The sequence below is a fragment of the Pelodiscus sinensis genome, chromosome 12 (genome assembly GCF_049634645.1).
Source record: "Pelodiscus sinensis isolate JC-2024 chromosome 12, ASM4963464v1, whole genome shotgun sequence".
Classification (NCBI taxonomy): domain Eukaryota; kingdom Metazoa; phylum Chordata; order Testudines; family Trionychidae; genus Pelodiscus; species Pelodiscus sinensis.
The window spans coordinates 4,978,126-4,994,182 of record NC_134722.1 but is presented as its reverse complement, the minus strand read 5'-3'; the positions used below and the strand labels follow the sequence as shown (position 1 = coordinate 4,994,182).

The following is a 16,057-nucleotide window of genomic DNA, read 5'->3' as shown; positions in this document are numbered from 1 at the left end:
GAGGATTTTGTGCCTGGATTTTTTTTTAAATATATGCCAATATTTCAACAGAACATGACACAAGCGGCAGGGATTGGAGAAAGGAGGTCAAAACGGGAAATTGTTTTCCACTTGCACTAAGGGAGGGCTTAAATAACAAAACTAGTTTAAAGTTAGAACAAATGGATTTTGGAAGAGAAAAATGTATGCATGTGTATTGACCTATACTGAATTTAAACAAGTGAGTTACAGATCCCTTGAAAGTGATTTATAATATGCTGAAGTATTCAGAAGTAGAACAGCACAGCTGGGCAAGGTTAAAATGAACCATATGAAATATCACGATAGTCTAGTGTTTTAAATAAGATTTTTTTTTAAATCAAGATTTGACACAGTTTGCCCCTTTTTTAGTGTGTGGATTGAAAGATGTATCCCTTCAAATTAAGGGAAGAGTCCTGAATAGTACCTGCAGTTAGTGACATTATGAAACAGGATTTCTAGCACAGCTGTTTTATTATGTTAAGACTGGCCAGTTCCCAGAACTTCTGAGAAAAATGGCAAATTTAACTTGCCAAAATGGCATCCACATGCACTAACCCATTACCAGGTTTCTTGGGCACCTTGCCATAGTCTATGCAATCCTAGCAGTTTTCATCGTGTTCAGAATTTCAAATGAATCAATATTGGCAGCAACATCATTTTGAGTAAACAACTCTGATACTGTGTGTATTCTCATTCAAAAGATATAGGCTTTTCTAATGAGTGGCTGCTGCAGAGGCCAATCTCAGAAGTCTTTGGTAACACTATTATATTTTTTCAAAACTGCACTCCACCTGCCTAGTTTAATTGCTTTCATGTGTTAAAGTGGAAGAAGGAAAGAGGAAAATGTTTATGCATAGTTGGATCTGATTCAGTGTCAAAGTTAAGGGATAAATATACAGTTTCCATTGGTAAGCCTCAAATTATCCTGCTAGTTTTCTTTGCTCCAGATATTAAAAAAGACTGGTCTCCTGGCACACATTGTTCATCCTTCTATAGCTGTGGGGAAATACATACGTGGATTGTTCCTCTGATTTTAATTCAACTTTAGAAGCTGAAGATTTTCCTTAATATGGGTACCAAAGTCATAGAATCAGAATACTAGGACTGGAAGGGACCTCGAGAGGTCATCGAGTCCAGTCCCCTGGCAGGACCAAATACTGTCTAGACCATCCCTGATAGTCCTCTGATAGAATTCTGCAGGAGCAGGGCTGAGAAATACTTGGCTTTAGAGTCAAGACCATGTGTTGAAAATAGAATTAAGCTTTATCAGAGCTGAGCAATAGAAACACCAGACAGAGACTGGAGCCAAGAATGTTAAAAAAAAATTCAAATTTTGTTTAAATAAGCAGCAGAGAAGTCCCTAATCTCATTGTATGCTAACCAAGTCTTTTACAGATCCCATCGGAATATCACACTTGTAGGGACAATGTCTACATATATGTTTGTACAGTGGGAGTGCAATCCTGGTTTGGATCTTTGGGAGTTAATGCAATATAAATATTAAATAATTTACCTGTAAATGAAAAGAAGTCACAATTTAAGAATGTTATTTCCTTAGTAAAGAGGCCAAGTGTCTTATACATTTATAGAAAAAAGAAAAAACATATTTAAAAGAAAACAGAAACACTTTATATGTATTTAATGTTGTTGGTGAATAGCATTGAAGTGCCCAACTAGGGAGTCAAAAAACTGTCTTTATTCACTAGGCCTGCTGACAGGAGAGGGGGGGATGGGTGAGGGGATGAGTGATTCAAAAGGGCTGGTGCCCCAGGCCCTTTAAATTGCTATGTGACTCACTCTGGACAGCTCTATGGGGTGTGTGTGTGCACTGTGCTCCGGGCTGTGGGAGGCTTGGCGTGGTATGGTCACTGCCCTGGCCAGGGTCCTGCGCCTTCAGGGAGCCCGATGTCGGCCCCCCTCCATCTTGCCCAGAGACCCAGAGTGGCTCTTAGCTTCCCTGTTATTCATAGAAGAGGTACAGCACCTGAAAGAGTATAGGTCAAGCTATCCTCACAGATCCAGATAAGACCAATTCAAAAGTGATAAGTGTATTTCAGCCTTGATTCTTTTTGGAAAAGCTACCAAACAAAGTGGCCATTAATGGCATAGTAGTTTCTGTGATGTGGACACCTGTCTACTAGAAACTGGACCAAAATTATATCTGTTTCACAAGGAACACTGAATATTAAGTAGCCATAAGCAAAGCCAATCTGGGTTTGAACCAGTAACCCAAAGGTGAAAGGCACTGATTTTCTCACTATCAATCCTCTGAGTGTCAGCTCCTTTTAAAGAACACAAATAAAGTATTAATTTACTCTGTGTGTTAACATTCTCTTTTGCTGCTGTTTTTCAGGGCTGCATGAAGTGACAGACCTCTTAAGAGTGTGAATTTGGGGCCTTCTGTGGTATCTGAGCGGATATTGTTGCCTGATTCTGAATGATGTCAGAACAGGATTTGGCAGATGTGGTTCAGATTGCAGTGGAAGACTTGAACCCAGTTCATCCAGGTACAGTAGGGGTAGCAGTGACACAAGGAAGAGCAGTGAAATATTACCTTCTAAACAGGGAATAAAAATCACTATTGGGCTCCTTTTACTAATTCAAAATGGCACAAACGTTTCCTAGAGAAAGTATTTCTGCCTTTAAAAATGAATTTGCTAACAATACGTACCAGTAACTTTATCAAGATGGCCTGAATTTTCCTACTGGAACAATTTTTTAAAAACATTTTGCATTTAACATCTTTAAAAGTAGAGGGTTATATTCTTTCCCTATTCTGCATATGGAAGTAGTTTTATGCAAATAAATAAATAAATAAAAATTAGGGTTAAACATTTCTTCTTGCTGAACATCTTTCTCAGGGTTTTTCCAAATAAAATTGCTACCCAACAATTATGAACCCTAGCTTTGTACTTAGTATTCAGTATTTCCTCATGTATATGTCTGAAATTATTTGCATTGTACCAAAGTGATAACAGGTTGAAATCACCTCCAAAAGCATTGTGATTTACATTATCCTTGAGAGTTTATTAAGGGAAAATGTCAATATTGGATGCTAGTTATTGTTCTCAATCCATATATTGCTCCATTTAGAGATAGTGGATCTTCATCAAGGGCGAAGAACCTTTTTTCTATCAGGAGCCATAGAAAAAAAATCAATTTCGGGCCATACATGGAGGCTCAGTGGGGTGAGCTGGCGCTTATGACTCCAGCCCCCTGGGGGTGTGGAGGCACAGGGTGGGGTCAGAGATGAGGGGTTCATGGAGTAGGAGGGGGCTTGCAGGAGGAAGCAGAAGTTGGAGTTCAGAAGGGGATGAAGGCTCCAGGGCCTGGGGTGAAGCTGGAGGTTAGTAGTAGTTTGGGGTGCACAAAGGGGCTTTGGGCTGGGGCCAAGATTTAGAATGTGAGAGTGGCCTGGGGCAAGCAGTTGGGGTGTGGGGGCTGGGAGAGAGTTAGGATTCAGGAGGGTGTTCTGACCTGGGGGAGGGTATTGGGGTGTGGGCTTCCAACATGGGCCGGGGAGTGCTCACCTCAGGGAGATCCCAGTTGGTGGTGCAGCAGGGCTAAAGCAGATTCAAGAAAATCTAGAGTGAGTGATCACGAAAACATATTGGTACATCAGTATTTTTTGATGAAGTTTAAAAAAAATAGAAGATGTGTAGTATACAAATATAACTTATATAGTAGTGATTATCTGATAGTATTAGAGTTCATATGCTGTAAAATGCTATATACAGTAAAACAGTCTTGGGCAAAATATGGCCCGTGGGCTGAATCTGGCCCACCATGCCACTGGTTCCAGCCTACGGATGCTCGAGAAGCCCCAGGCAGGCTCCTTACTTGCCTTGCTCCACCCACACACCACTCAGAAATGGGGTTGCGGGGCGGTTTTTCTTTTAAAACTGTGAGTCTGGAGGGGAGGGGGGGAAAGCTTTAGGACCTGCTCCCATCCTCAGCACAATCGCATTGGCAGGTTTCTGGCCAGAAACAGATCAACGGGAGCTGCCTGTTTCAATAACAGGCAGCCATGAAGCACAAGACTGCAGCCTGTGCAGTGGTAGGACAGGCAGCAGTGTTCCCACTAAACTGTCCGACAGCACAACTTCACAGGTGATTAATCAACCCTGCCCAGTCAGAGGCTTCCTGCACCTGTGAAGCTGTGTTGCCTTGCAGCTTAGAGGGAACACTGACAGGCAGGGAGGCTGATTCAGGAATGGCTGCTTGCTGGTAAGTCTCTTGGTCAGAGCTTGTCTCTGGCACCCCAGTCCCTCCCTTCCCCAACCTTCTGCCCCTCCCACTCCATATACCCAAATCCTCTGGCTCCTCCAGTACACATATCCCCTCTCAGATCCAGCACCCCAATCTCCTGCCCCATATCAGTCCCCTCCTGCCCTAACTCACAACCCAAATCCCTGTACCCCCTCCTGTACCCCAATTCCCTGCCATAGGTCACAATCAAACCCCCTACACCCCAGTCCAGTGTCCCTGGTCACAACTGCCTCTTTTACCCAAACTCCCTTCCTTATCCGAAGCACCCTTCTGCACCTAACCTCCATCCCAGACTCCACACTTCCTCCATTAATATCATGGAAGAGTGCGGCCCTCGACCACTTTCCAAATTCTTGGAGTGGTCCTCCTGTCAAAAATTATTTCCTACCCCATCATTAAAAGGATCGGGAACATGTTTGAAGTGTTTTGACTAAACATGGCTTTATATCAACAACACGAGGAAATTCACAGCTGACTATAGATCTTAAGAAGATTAAAAATTTATTTCTCAAAAAAAGGCTATAAATCCTATAGAAATAATAGAAACATATGCTTGGAAAGGACTTCAAAGGACTCTGCTCTGAGGCAGGACCAGGTATAGCTGACATGTGTTTGTCTCTCCAGTTCTTAAAAACCTCCAGTGATGTGGATTCCACAGTCTCACTTAGAATCTTATTCAGAATTTATACTTAGAAAGTTTTTCCGAGTATCTAGTTTAATCTCCCTTGCTGCACAGTAAGTCCATTCCACTTATTCTGTCTTCAGTGGACATGGAAATCAGTTGATCACCATCCTCTTTATAACAATATGGTATTGGCTTTTTTTAGCTGCATCGCATTTTAGAGTTATATTCAATTTGTGATACACTATAAACCCCGGATCACTTTCAGCATTACTACTGTCTAGCTAGTTATTCCTCATTTTGTAGTTGTGCATTTGATTTTTTTCCTTCCCAAGTGTAGCACATTGCACCCGTCTTTATTGAATTTCATCTTTTTGAATTTAGATCAATTCTCCAATGTGTCAAAGTCCTTTTCAATTCTAATCCTGTCCTCCAAGATTCTGGTAATCTCTCCCATCTTGGTGTCATCTGCAACTTTTATAAATATACTCTCCACTCCATTATCTAAGTCATTAATGAAAATATTGACTAGTATAGGGCTACTCAACTTTGGAAGCCGCAGGGGCCACAGTGATACTCACAGCACATGCTGAGGGCCATAACTTAAGTATTGGTTGCGTGTACATGCGAATATATATGCAAATAGCTTCTTTAGCACTGATGGGCATGAATACAAAGATTAAGGCAAGACTACACAACATGCAGGCCCCATTTAAGTCAGTTCTGTTGATATTAATAAAATGCAATATTGACCCAATTTCTGCCCATATGACAGTACTTTTAATGAGCAATGACAGTTCAAGAATTTAACTACTAAAACACATATCAACAGAAGAACATTATATTGATTACTTTTTTGTTTTGGCTTCACAACAGTCCAGGAATTTAACTAGAATCCCAGCAGAGCTGACATCCTCACTCAGGAGTCTGTTGCACCATGCGGGACAGAGGCAGGGCCGCTCTGCCGCAGCGCTGGATCCATACGTGGCCACTATGAGCCAGTCATCACCTCTTAGGCTTTGCCCACAAGGCTAAGCAGCCAGCACTTCCTACAGTGCCCTGGTTCTCCTGGAACCTCCAACCTGGGGGCTAGAAACGCTGATACCCTGTACCTGTCTGTTCCAGCCAGCCCATCCACTTGCATCTTTCGATGCTCATCTTGCCTTGGAGATGCCTCACCATTATGGAGTGTGTTCCCAGTGGAGTGCATGTTCAATGGATCCCATCAGTGGGCCGCATGTTGAGCCCAGCCTAAACCCAACTGCACTGCGGGCTACAAACAAACAGGCCGCAAGCTGCATGCGGTCCACGGGGTGTGTGTTGAGTAGTCCTGGATTAGTACTAGACCGAGGACTGATTTCTGCGGGACCCCCTAAATAACTCTTCCCTAGTTTGACAGTGCACCATCAATAGTTGCTCTTGGAGTTTGGTCTTTCAACCAATTTAATCTAGAACACATTTTCCTTGTTTGCTTATGAGGATGTCATGAGGTACTGTGCCAAAAGCCTACTAAAATCAACAAATATAATGACTTCACTCTACATTTCAGTGTTGCACTTTGAGTATGCCATTAGAATTATTTCATAGTTTCCTCTACTATTGAGAAGATTTTCTCCATTCAAATATACTACCAGTACTGCAGTAGTTTCTCCCCCTTGAGATAAACTCATGCTTATTTTTTCTAGACATTCTACATGAGATATTTAAGAAGCAAATATGCAACACATCATTCTTAAGTTGTATGTGGACATATAATACATGTATAGTGTGGGATATTTTCATTAGTCCTGGTGATATATTTTAGTACTTAGCACTGGCATTGTTTCAGAGAGAAATATGAGAGCATATAATGGATCAAATAATTCAAAGATTCAGTGTTCAAAAGGTGCTTTTCTTATGAAGTGGTACACAGAGCACTTACTCCTCGTTATGTTTTCAAATAAAAAGTGAATAACTGCTCTTATACAGCTAAATCAGGCGAAACTTGTTTTTCTCTGTGATGCTGGATACTTTCAGTAAGTCACGTCAGTGTCTTCATAACTTATTTTGCTCCTAGAATTGTGGTGTGACAATGCTTGCTTTTGCTTTCAGTTGTATTGGAGAATCATGAGGTGACAGATGAAGATGTAGAGCCTGCTCTGAAACGCCAGCGAATAGAAATTAACTGCCAGGATCCTTCTATTAAGGTTGTAGTAATATACTTTTCTGTTGTTCAGAAGATCCGATATATGTAGTTGCTTTTCTTTGGGGAGAAAAGTATATTAAAAGTAGAGGGTAGATAATAAAATATAATCAGTTTATTTAAATTTGAACTGGGGGAGGGATTGTTGCCCTTTCTGCAAATGTTTTAGAACAATTACACGTGAATCTCCATATTCCGGGTGTCCCTAATCTAGGAATAACCGTGGTATGGACCCTGTCAGGCGGAGGAGGCAGCAGCTATATGCACTGATGCCTCCCCTCCACCTGGGGGAATGGCAGAGCAGCGATGCCCTTCCCCTGGGGTTTTTCAGCGGGAAGCGCGGAGCCACATGTTCCTCCGGGAGTGGGGCGCCAGGTAAGCACCCCACACTGTTCTCCTTCATGTCCCGATCCTACAGCGGCCTCCCTGACCGAGTAAATTCTTTAATACAGCATACTCTGTTTCCCAGGGTTTCTAGACTAAAGACATTCAAATACATTATTTTAATTAATTATTGTTTATACTGTAGTGGTACAATGCTCTAGTTCTGGACTGGGACCCCAGTGTACTAGGCAGTATACAAACATAGGGAAAAAAAGGTTCCTCCCTTCAGGGCTTACAATCTAGATGGTGATGTCCATGAGAAAGGAGGTAGAGGGGAAAGGATAGGTGTGTATGAAGAACAACCCTATGTTGAATTTGAGCTGATGGCTAGATATCCTTAAGGAGATCCTAGGCTTTTCTTTCTCAGTTCTAACTTTGACGGAAGGAAACAGTTCTGCAGTAGAGAGGAAATGTCATCATAGAAATGTTAGTTGAATTTATTTTGTGCGGGTGAGATCACCTAGAGATGAGTGCAGAGTGAGAAGAGAAAGGAACAAATACGGAGCTCTGCGAATCTCCCAGTGAAAGCTGTAGAGGGGAATGAGGAAGATCCTCCTAAAGACAGAGTAAAGAAGTTATTAGAGGTAAGAAGAGAACCAGAAGTGGACAGTCACAGAAGCCAGTTGAGGACAAAAATTTTTAAGAAAATGTGCAAGATGTGCTTGGTTGCCAATATCAAAAGCAGCTGTGACATGTCAAGGAGATGAAGATGAAATACAGATTTTTGAGCTTTAACTAGGAATATGTCAGACACTTCGGTGAGGAAAGTTTTAAGACGACAGATGCTGAGAAATGCTTGTTTGTATTAGGAGAGTGAGAGGTGAACATGAAGAATAAGAAAGGGGATGAGAGTAGGGATGAAGATGATCATGAGATAGGATGGATTAGGTCATTGGGATTAGAGGAGAGCAAATGAGAACCTTCTGCCTCCCTGACAGGAGAAAAGTATGGGAGAATGTAGGAGAGGAAAGGAAGGTAAGGTTTGGGGAGCGGTTAAGTCTCATCAGATGTTGTTAATTTTCTTTTGGAAGCAATTGGTGAGATCCTGTGTGTTTTATTCATAGTTAGCACAAACACCCATATGTTCACAACTGGACAACTGCTAAATATCTTAGCCAAATCAGCTGTGTTATCTTTTAAAAGTACTTTAATAATAGTTTCTCTGGGTCAGTCCACCCATATTTGACTTGATTCCCTGTTCTCATAGACCTTCCCCACCTCTCTCACATATGTTTCTTATTGATAGTTTGCGTTGATCGTGTTTCAGTCTTGAGTACCAACAAACATGTAGGTGGAATTCTGCTGCCACACAGGCAAATATTGTCTTACTGTTTTAAGATTACCCTAGAAGCTGTGAAGATCAGACAAGGCTTCCTAAATTAAGAGTACAAGCTGGCCAGCAGTATTAGCAACAATTCTGTATTGCTCATTTTATGCAATGTTTTCTGCGAGCTTGGCTCACTGTGTAAGTTTAATTTTAGACAGAAGCCACTAGGTGGCATGCTGGCTGTTTCTTAAAATCAAGTCCAGGAATATATATTATCACCATTCAATTGCGCAATTTCCTCCAAAAAAGTCTTGCAACAGTTTGTCTTTAAAAAATAGATATATTTGCATAGGAAAACAGATCTTATTTCTATCTTTGCATATGTCCAAGTAAGCGGTTTGATATAGAATGGAAGTGAGCTGTGCTTGTTGCTTTTGAGGTTATGTTATTTCTTTGAATGTAATGATATGATCATTTTACACGTTTGTAAACAGTTGGTTTTATCTTTTTGGGGAGATCTTATCCATGCGTGTGTTCATGTATGTTATAATCTTATTTATGCATGACAGAGCGAGATGTTTTGACCTGTCATCTTAATTTTTGTTGTGGCAAGTTAAATCCTGTTAATAAGATGATTAGATACACATTTTTTTCAGTTTGGATGCTGTTAGCTTCTAAATGAAGAATTAAAGGAAGTCTGTGAATGGTAATAATATTGCTGGATTTAATCAGTTTTAATGATGGTCAAATTTTGTGACTAGAAGGACTAATAGTGTTCCTTGAATTGTTTGCCAATCATATTTAGGTGACTCTTGCGATACGTATGTTCCTGAATATAAATTTATAAGCTTCTAAAAATGTCTTTTTTTACCTTCTCTCCTCCTCAGTCGTTCTTGTATTCCATTAATCAAACAATATGCCTACGACTGGATAGTATTGAGGCAAAGCTGCTGGCACTAGAGGCTACCTGCAAATCATTGGAAGAGAAACTGGACCTTGTCATGAACAAACAACATAGCCCTATCCAAGTTCCCATGGTGGCAGGTTCTCCTCTTGGTGCTACACAGACGTGCAATAAAGTGAGATGGTAAGAAAAGAACAGGCCTGTCATCTATATACTAATGTACTTTTTCCCAAATCTATCTTCCCTAGTAGTACCAAGCTACGAATCTTTATGCATATCTTTCAGGACCTTGGTATGTGAGTTAGAATGTAGAATTAATTCACCTTGAAGGCAATTGCTTTGTGATGTTACTTCTAGTTAGACTGAGACTAAACATATCCTCTTAGTCCATGGATGGTTTGAAACTATTCCCACATTTCGATTTGATTTAAACCAGACTGATTCATCCTTCTTTTGGAAAAGTCACAACAAATATTAGATGTGTTTTTTAAGCTTGTCTTTATTTTATGTTAACATTTCTAGTTAATGTTTTCATTGATTCCTTATGCCATATCATTCTAATCACTTCTCATTTTACCTTTATCTACTATAGATTAAACAGAATTACTTAGTTGTATGTGCCTGTTCCCTAAAAATTCTCAGTAGAATAATATCTAGCATTTATTTCTCAGGTAGAATCATAGAAGTCAGAGACAAAAAATACCTATTTAATCATCTGATCCATTTCACTGCACCTACACACTTGATCTACAGTACATTTACTTGCCCATTGTCCCGTATGGTTTTAAACGTCTCAAGGATTGGTAGTCCACCCCTTCAGTTGGAGGATTTGTCCAGTCTAATAAATTTGATTGTCATAGGGTTTTGTGTAATGATGAGTCTATTTTTTCCCCATTTGTAATATCATTAAGTTTTTCCTAGGTCTAATCCCATAAATAATTTGACCTAAATAATTAATCTCTATCTTTGTTTACATCTTTGTAATATTTATACAGTGATTTCACAGCCCATATCCTCCTTGGCTAATTTGTAACCAAAATACACATATTTAATTTTGCTTTCATAATTCAGTTTTTCCAGCCTTGGATCTTTTTCAATACTCTTCTCTGAATTCTGACTATTTTCTGAATATTTTTCTGACCTGTAGTGCTCAGAAATAAACACACTATTCCAGGTGCAAGGAAACCTCATATAAAAAAGTCATCTCCTTACTTTAGACTGTGAAGTCCAGGAATGTACAGGTTAAAAAAAGAACTTTGTCCTTCTTTTACTACCATGTTGAACTGCAAATATCAGTCTAATTTGCTAGCCGCTGGTTTCCCTTCAGCATGATTAGTTTATAAGTGCATATGTGTTTCCGGTTATATTTCCTGCAAAGTATACATTTTCATTTTTGCATTTTTGTCCTGAGTGTTGTTTGCTGCTAACCTCAGTTTAGTAATGGAATTTCATTAATGTGCTGTTTACACTAGGGATTTTAAAATGAGATTAATTTACAAATTGAGTAGTAGGTAGAATTTTTATCGACAACTCGATTAGTCAATAGGCAGCTGGGTCAGTCCCGGCTCGCACTGGGTCCAGGATGAAACCCTGCTGCAGCTCTGCAATTTAAAAGGCAGTAAGAGCTGGGCTGCCCGCCCAGCTGGCAGCAGCTCCTGTCCAATGGGAGGGAGGTCCCCAACGGGGAGTTGGGACCCCCTGCACACAGGCGCTGCTGCCACGAAGCAGCCCTTGACCCCCAAGGGGACAGGGCAGGCAGCACCACAGAGATGGTGCTGGGGAAACAGGCTTTTAAGCCGGCTTCCCCCAGCACCGGCTCCTGCTTCCCTCCCCACTTGCTGCCTCTGATACAGAGGCAGCAAAGGGGGGTGGGGAACGCTAGTAGTTGACTAGTTCACTACTCCCTATGGGTATGTCTACACTTCCACTCTGTTTCGAGAGAGGGATGCAAATGAAGACATTTGAAATTGCAAATGAAGTTGGGATTTAAATATCCCGCACTTCATTTACATATTCACGTTATAGTACTATTTCGAAATAGCGCTATTTTGAAATAACAGACCCTGTTAAGATGCGGAACCTTATTCCTCATACAATGAGGTTTACAGTTATTTCGAGAGAAGGGTTTTCTCTCGAAATAACCGCATCTTAACAGCATCTGTTATTTCGAAATAGTGCTATTTTGAAATAGCACCATAATGCGAATATGCAAATGAAGCGCGGGATATTTAAATCCCCACTTCATTTGCAATTTTGAATGTCTTCATTTGCATCCCTGTCTCGAAAGAGGGTGCAAGTGTAGATGTACCCTTACATCCCTAGTTTACACCCTCTCAGTTCATTAATGAAGCTGCTAACCCAGACTGGATCTAATACTAATATCTTTTAAAAAAAATGGATTCTGATATTTTATGGTTAGAGGGAATCAATATGATCATGTGATTATTCTTACTGCATAATACAAGCCATAGAACTTTGCTCAGTAATTCCTGCATTGAGTCTAATAACTTGTGGTGGAAGTAAAATCTATATTTTAGGAAGATATCCCATCTTGATTTAAAGACTTCAGAGGATGGATGTTCCTTGGTAAACTGTTTCAGTAGTTCAGATGTATATTTATTTCTAGTTTGAATTTGTCTAGCTTCTACTTCAGTCTACTGCTTGGTGGTGTGCTGGTCACACACACATCAAGTGACTTTTTTGGGAGCTGGTGAGTGCCCAGTACTTTTTTTAAAACAGACTGCTATATAAGTACTTACATGTGAAATTTAGATTCTAACTTTAGTCTCCTTTTTAAAAAAAATCGGCCTCTGCTGCTTTACTAGTGATGCATATTCATGGAGGATCCATAATTGTCAGGATTTACTCTTTCTTTGAAACTGGTATCTTCATAATTGTCTATGATCTTAAGAAATCAATATCAGCAATAGCTACTTCTCTTATAATTAGATTGTTGACTTTTATGGTAGATGCTGAAATGTTGAATTGAAAACATTCGTATTCCTTAACCTACTCTTTATCTTCCGTTCCTAATATTCACACTATTGTATAGATAGATTTTTGTTAAATGTAGATTTTTTTAGAAAGGAATTCAGGGTCCCGTATATAATCTAAAACTGACCCCTTTATTAATGGTCTGTATGCACAAAATGTGCCTTTAAAAGATTTATTCTCGAGTGTGTGACTTGGTCAGGAACCTGTTAATGGATACCCAGTAAGCACTGTCTTTCATCCGTTTGTTTTTCTTGTCATACTGTTTTAATTCTGTAGTGGATTTAGTGCTCAACCTGTTGCTGTGTTCTCTCTTTGAAGCTATGCCTGCCTGCTGTAGACATTCTTATGAACCTTAGAGTTAATCCTTCACTTTACGATTTAAACGTTTTGTTGCTGTTTTTCTGAGTCTGAAAACATTTTAAGTGATGAGGCTACTCCTACCCTGCTTCACATATACTTTTCAGAATTATAACTGAACTAAATGCTCTTTTAATATCTGTGCATTTGTTAAATACCAGAGAACATGGGTTCCCCATCCAGTTATTCTATTAGTAGGTGGCTAACTAAAGGCTAATAGTTTATTCACTGCACAAGGGGAAGAGATACTTGGTTGTAGCCGTGTCTGTGTGTGTTTAAAGTATTCAGTTTGTGCTTTTTCTGTTTTGCAGAATTACTTTTGATCTTTGATTTTAATTAAAGATCTTTAGCATGATACCCAACAAACAGCAGCATTCCCTCCATTAATTATTTTAATGAAATATGAGTGACAGGTATAGTACATCAACTTAAAAACATTTCAGAGAGATGGCCATGTTAATCTGCAAAAATGAGTGTCCTGTGACACTTTAACATATTTATTTGGGCATAAGCTTTTGTGGGCGAATATGTAGGTCTTTTCCCCATGAAAGCTTATGCCCAAATAAAAGTCAGTCTTTAAGGTGCCACAGGGCTCCTCGTTATTTAAAAAAGTTTAAAGTTTTTGATGGTAATAAAAAATGATAGGGATATCTTCAGCTTTGTCAAGAAAACACTGAATTTTCCTGACGTTCAGTTCAATTTCTGTGCCACATAACCAAAAAGAAAAATAGGAGTGTATTCTCAAAGGCTACATGTATTTAACTTATGGATCATTTCTGCTTTATCAAAGCTGCTGGAGAGTAGATGAAAAGCTGTCAGCTAAATACCAGAGGCTCATTCACTTGGAAAACATCCAGATCTGGTTCTGAGCCAGCATAGCTGGCTCAGTTTCACTGTGATAAGATGTATCACTAAATTCCTTATCTTTCGTCTTATAGAAACTGGTTCCACTTGTTGATTATTTCTAATTAAAAACCTTCATTGACTCTTCTGTTGTAGGGCTCTCCCTTTATGTTCTCCCCTCTTCCTCTTTAAAACACAGATGACGGTGGAGAGCTGCCAACTTCAGTTGGTATTTCAGACACAGATTTTCAGATTCTACACCTGAATGAGATCCTTCAACCCCTTTCTCCTCCTGCCATTACAGTAATGCTAGTTCTACTATTGTAATAAAACCGTTGTGTGCAGATAGCAGAGGCATGTCAACCAGATGGTGTTACACTTTACAACAGTGTCTTATTTGTCTGCCAGCAATGCAGACTTTCCCTTTTTTTCAGTACATTCTCTAAGGTTGCGATATCCCCCCAAACAACTTTGAATGTTGTTTATGTTTTGTTTGATGATTAACGGCTTGTATTAATGACACACAGATTTGCCATAATTGAGGGTTCATTTATTACAATACTATACACAGGAGAGTGTATAAATTATAAATTCACACATCAGTTTGTTTACTCGTATGTTTAGCTATTTTTTAAAAATTTGTTATATAAATCTGTTCCCTAAGGTATGTTGGTTTCAGGTGTGTCTTGTCTAGGACATCTTGTAATGAGAACAAGGTGACTGGGGTGCAGGCTTGCTAGGTGTCCATTTTTTTGACAGGAACACCCAGTTGATAAGGAATACTGGCCGCTCCATTAAAAGTCCAGACAGCAGCATAGCAGGGTCCTAGCGCTAAAGCACATTCTCTATCTTCCCAGGCTCTGCAGGGCACATTCCCTATCTTCCCTGGCTCTGCAGGGCTTGTAGAAGTGGCCATTAGGTTTTTTGTTGCCTCTAGGCTCAGAAAAGCTTTGTGTACTGCTGCTGCCCTGAATGCCACCCCTGCAGCTCCGATTGGCTGGGAACTGCAAACAATTGGAGCCGTGGGGGTGGTACCTATGGTTGTGTGCGGCACCTTCCTGTGGTAGGGGGCATAGAGACCTGGTGGCTATTTCCTGGCAGCTGTGGTAAGTGCTGCTGGGACCCTGCATCTCAACCCCCTAACCTAGCCCTTTCTGCACCATATCCTTCATCCCTGGCCCCAACCTGGAGTCCTCACCTCAGTGGGGCAACTTAGGTGGGCCCTGCCTTTGGATGGGTGGGCAAAGATGAGGGGGAGTAGGATGGATTGGGGCAGTCTCCTACCAACTGCAGCTGGTCTTGTGGAGGTGATGGATGCTCTGATGAGGGCCCCTCAGTCAGCACCCAGCTCCAGGAGAGGTGCCTCTCCCCAGTAGCTGCAGTTCCTGTCCCACTTCATTGACTCCCCGGCTGGGTGTAGTGGGAACAGTGTTCATGCCCTGACACCCCTACCCCTGTCCCAGCAGGAGTGCCACTCGGACTGGGAGAGCAGGTCAAGTGCTGGGGCTGGAGAAGAGCTGAGGCCAGGGGGATGGGAGGATTTAAAGTAGGTGAGCTATGGCTCTGGCAGCCTTATGTCCTGTGACTGGGCTCCTATCTCATCCCTCTCCCATACCCCAGCCTCTTGCCCCAGCACGGTGAAGGTGAGTAAGGGTGGGAAAAAGTGAGCGACAGAGGCAGGGGGATATACTGAGCAGGGGTAGGGGCCTCAGAAAAGGAGTGTGGGGTATGAGCAGGGTCTCGGGGAAGAAGTGGGCAGAGGTTAGAGTAGGATGTTCAGTTATGTGCTGTTACAAAGTTGGCAACCCCATTTGGACACAAGCTGGGTTTTTTTTTCCCTGAGTCACCTTGTGCTGGGGTCTGACATTTGTAGTAAAGCAGCAGAGTTCATTCAGGCCATCCTATGATTTGGAATGCCATACTACACACACAAGGCTTGTTTATATGATTAAGTGATGTAGTGTAATCTGGCTATGCAACTGATGTTTTATAGAGCCTAGAGTCTCATTTATGTAAAAATTGGCAGCTCGAAGCTCATCTTTCTGTTGTTTTCTCTGGTAAGCTTAACATGTTGATTTAATAGGATAACTCATGCTTTCCTCCTTTTTTTTTTAAAAAAAAAAAAAACAAACCCAATGTGTATCTTTCAAGTTTTAAAAATTTTCATTAGAGAAATTATGCAGAATTTTCAAGGAGATTTGCAATAAATCACAG

The 16,057-nt window shown here is 40.7% G+C and overlaps 2 protein-coding genes across 5 annotated transcripts in view; one reads left to right on the top strand and one right to left on the bottom strand.

Annotated features, from left to right (window-relative positions):
• BANP (BTG3 associated nuclear protein) overlaps positions 1 to 16,057 on the top strand; it is a 280,256-nt gene that overhangs the window by 34,603 nt on the left and 229,596 nt on the right. For 3 of the 4 annotated variants that reach the window (XR_012906631.1, XM_075939922.1, XM_075939923.1), the window contains exons 2-4: positions 2,375 to 2,528; positions 7,004 to 7,098; positions 9,633 to 9,832. Coding sequence is in view for 3 of the 4 variants with exons in the window: in XM_075939922.1 (XP_075796037.1) it covers positions 2,459 to 2,528; positions 7,004 to 7,098; positions 9,633 to 9,832 (365 nt within the window). In the remaining variant the exon portion in view is untranslated. The other variant, XM_075939924.1, reaches the window with a different exon arrangement.
• The window catches only part of KLHDC4 (kelch domain containing 4), a 316,137-nt gene that overhangs the window by 283,210 nt on the left and 16,870 nt on the right, over positions 1 to 16,057 (bottom strand). The gene's annotated exons all lie outside the window — the stretch shown is intronic.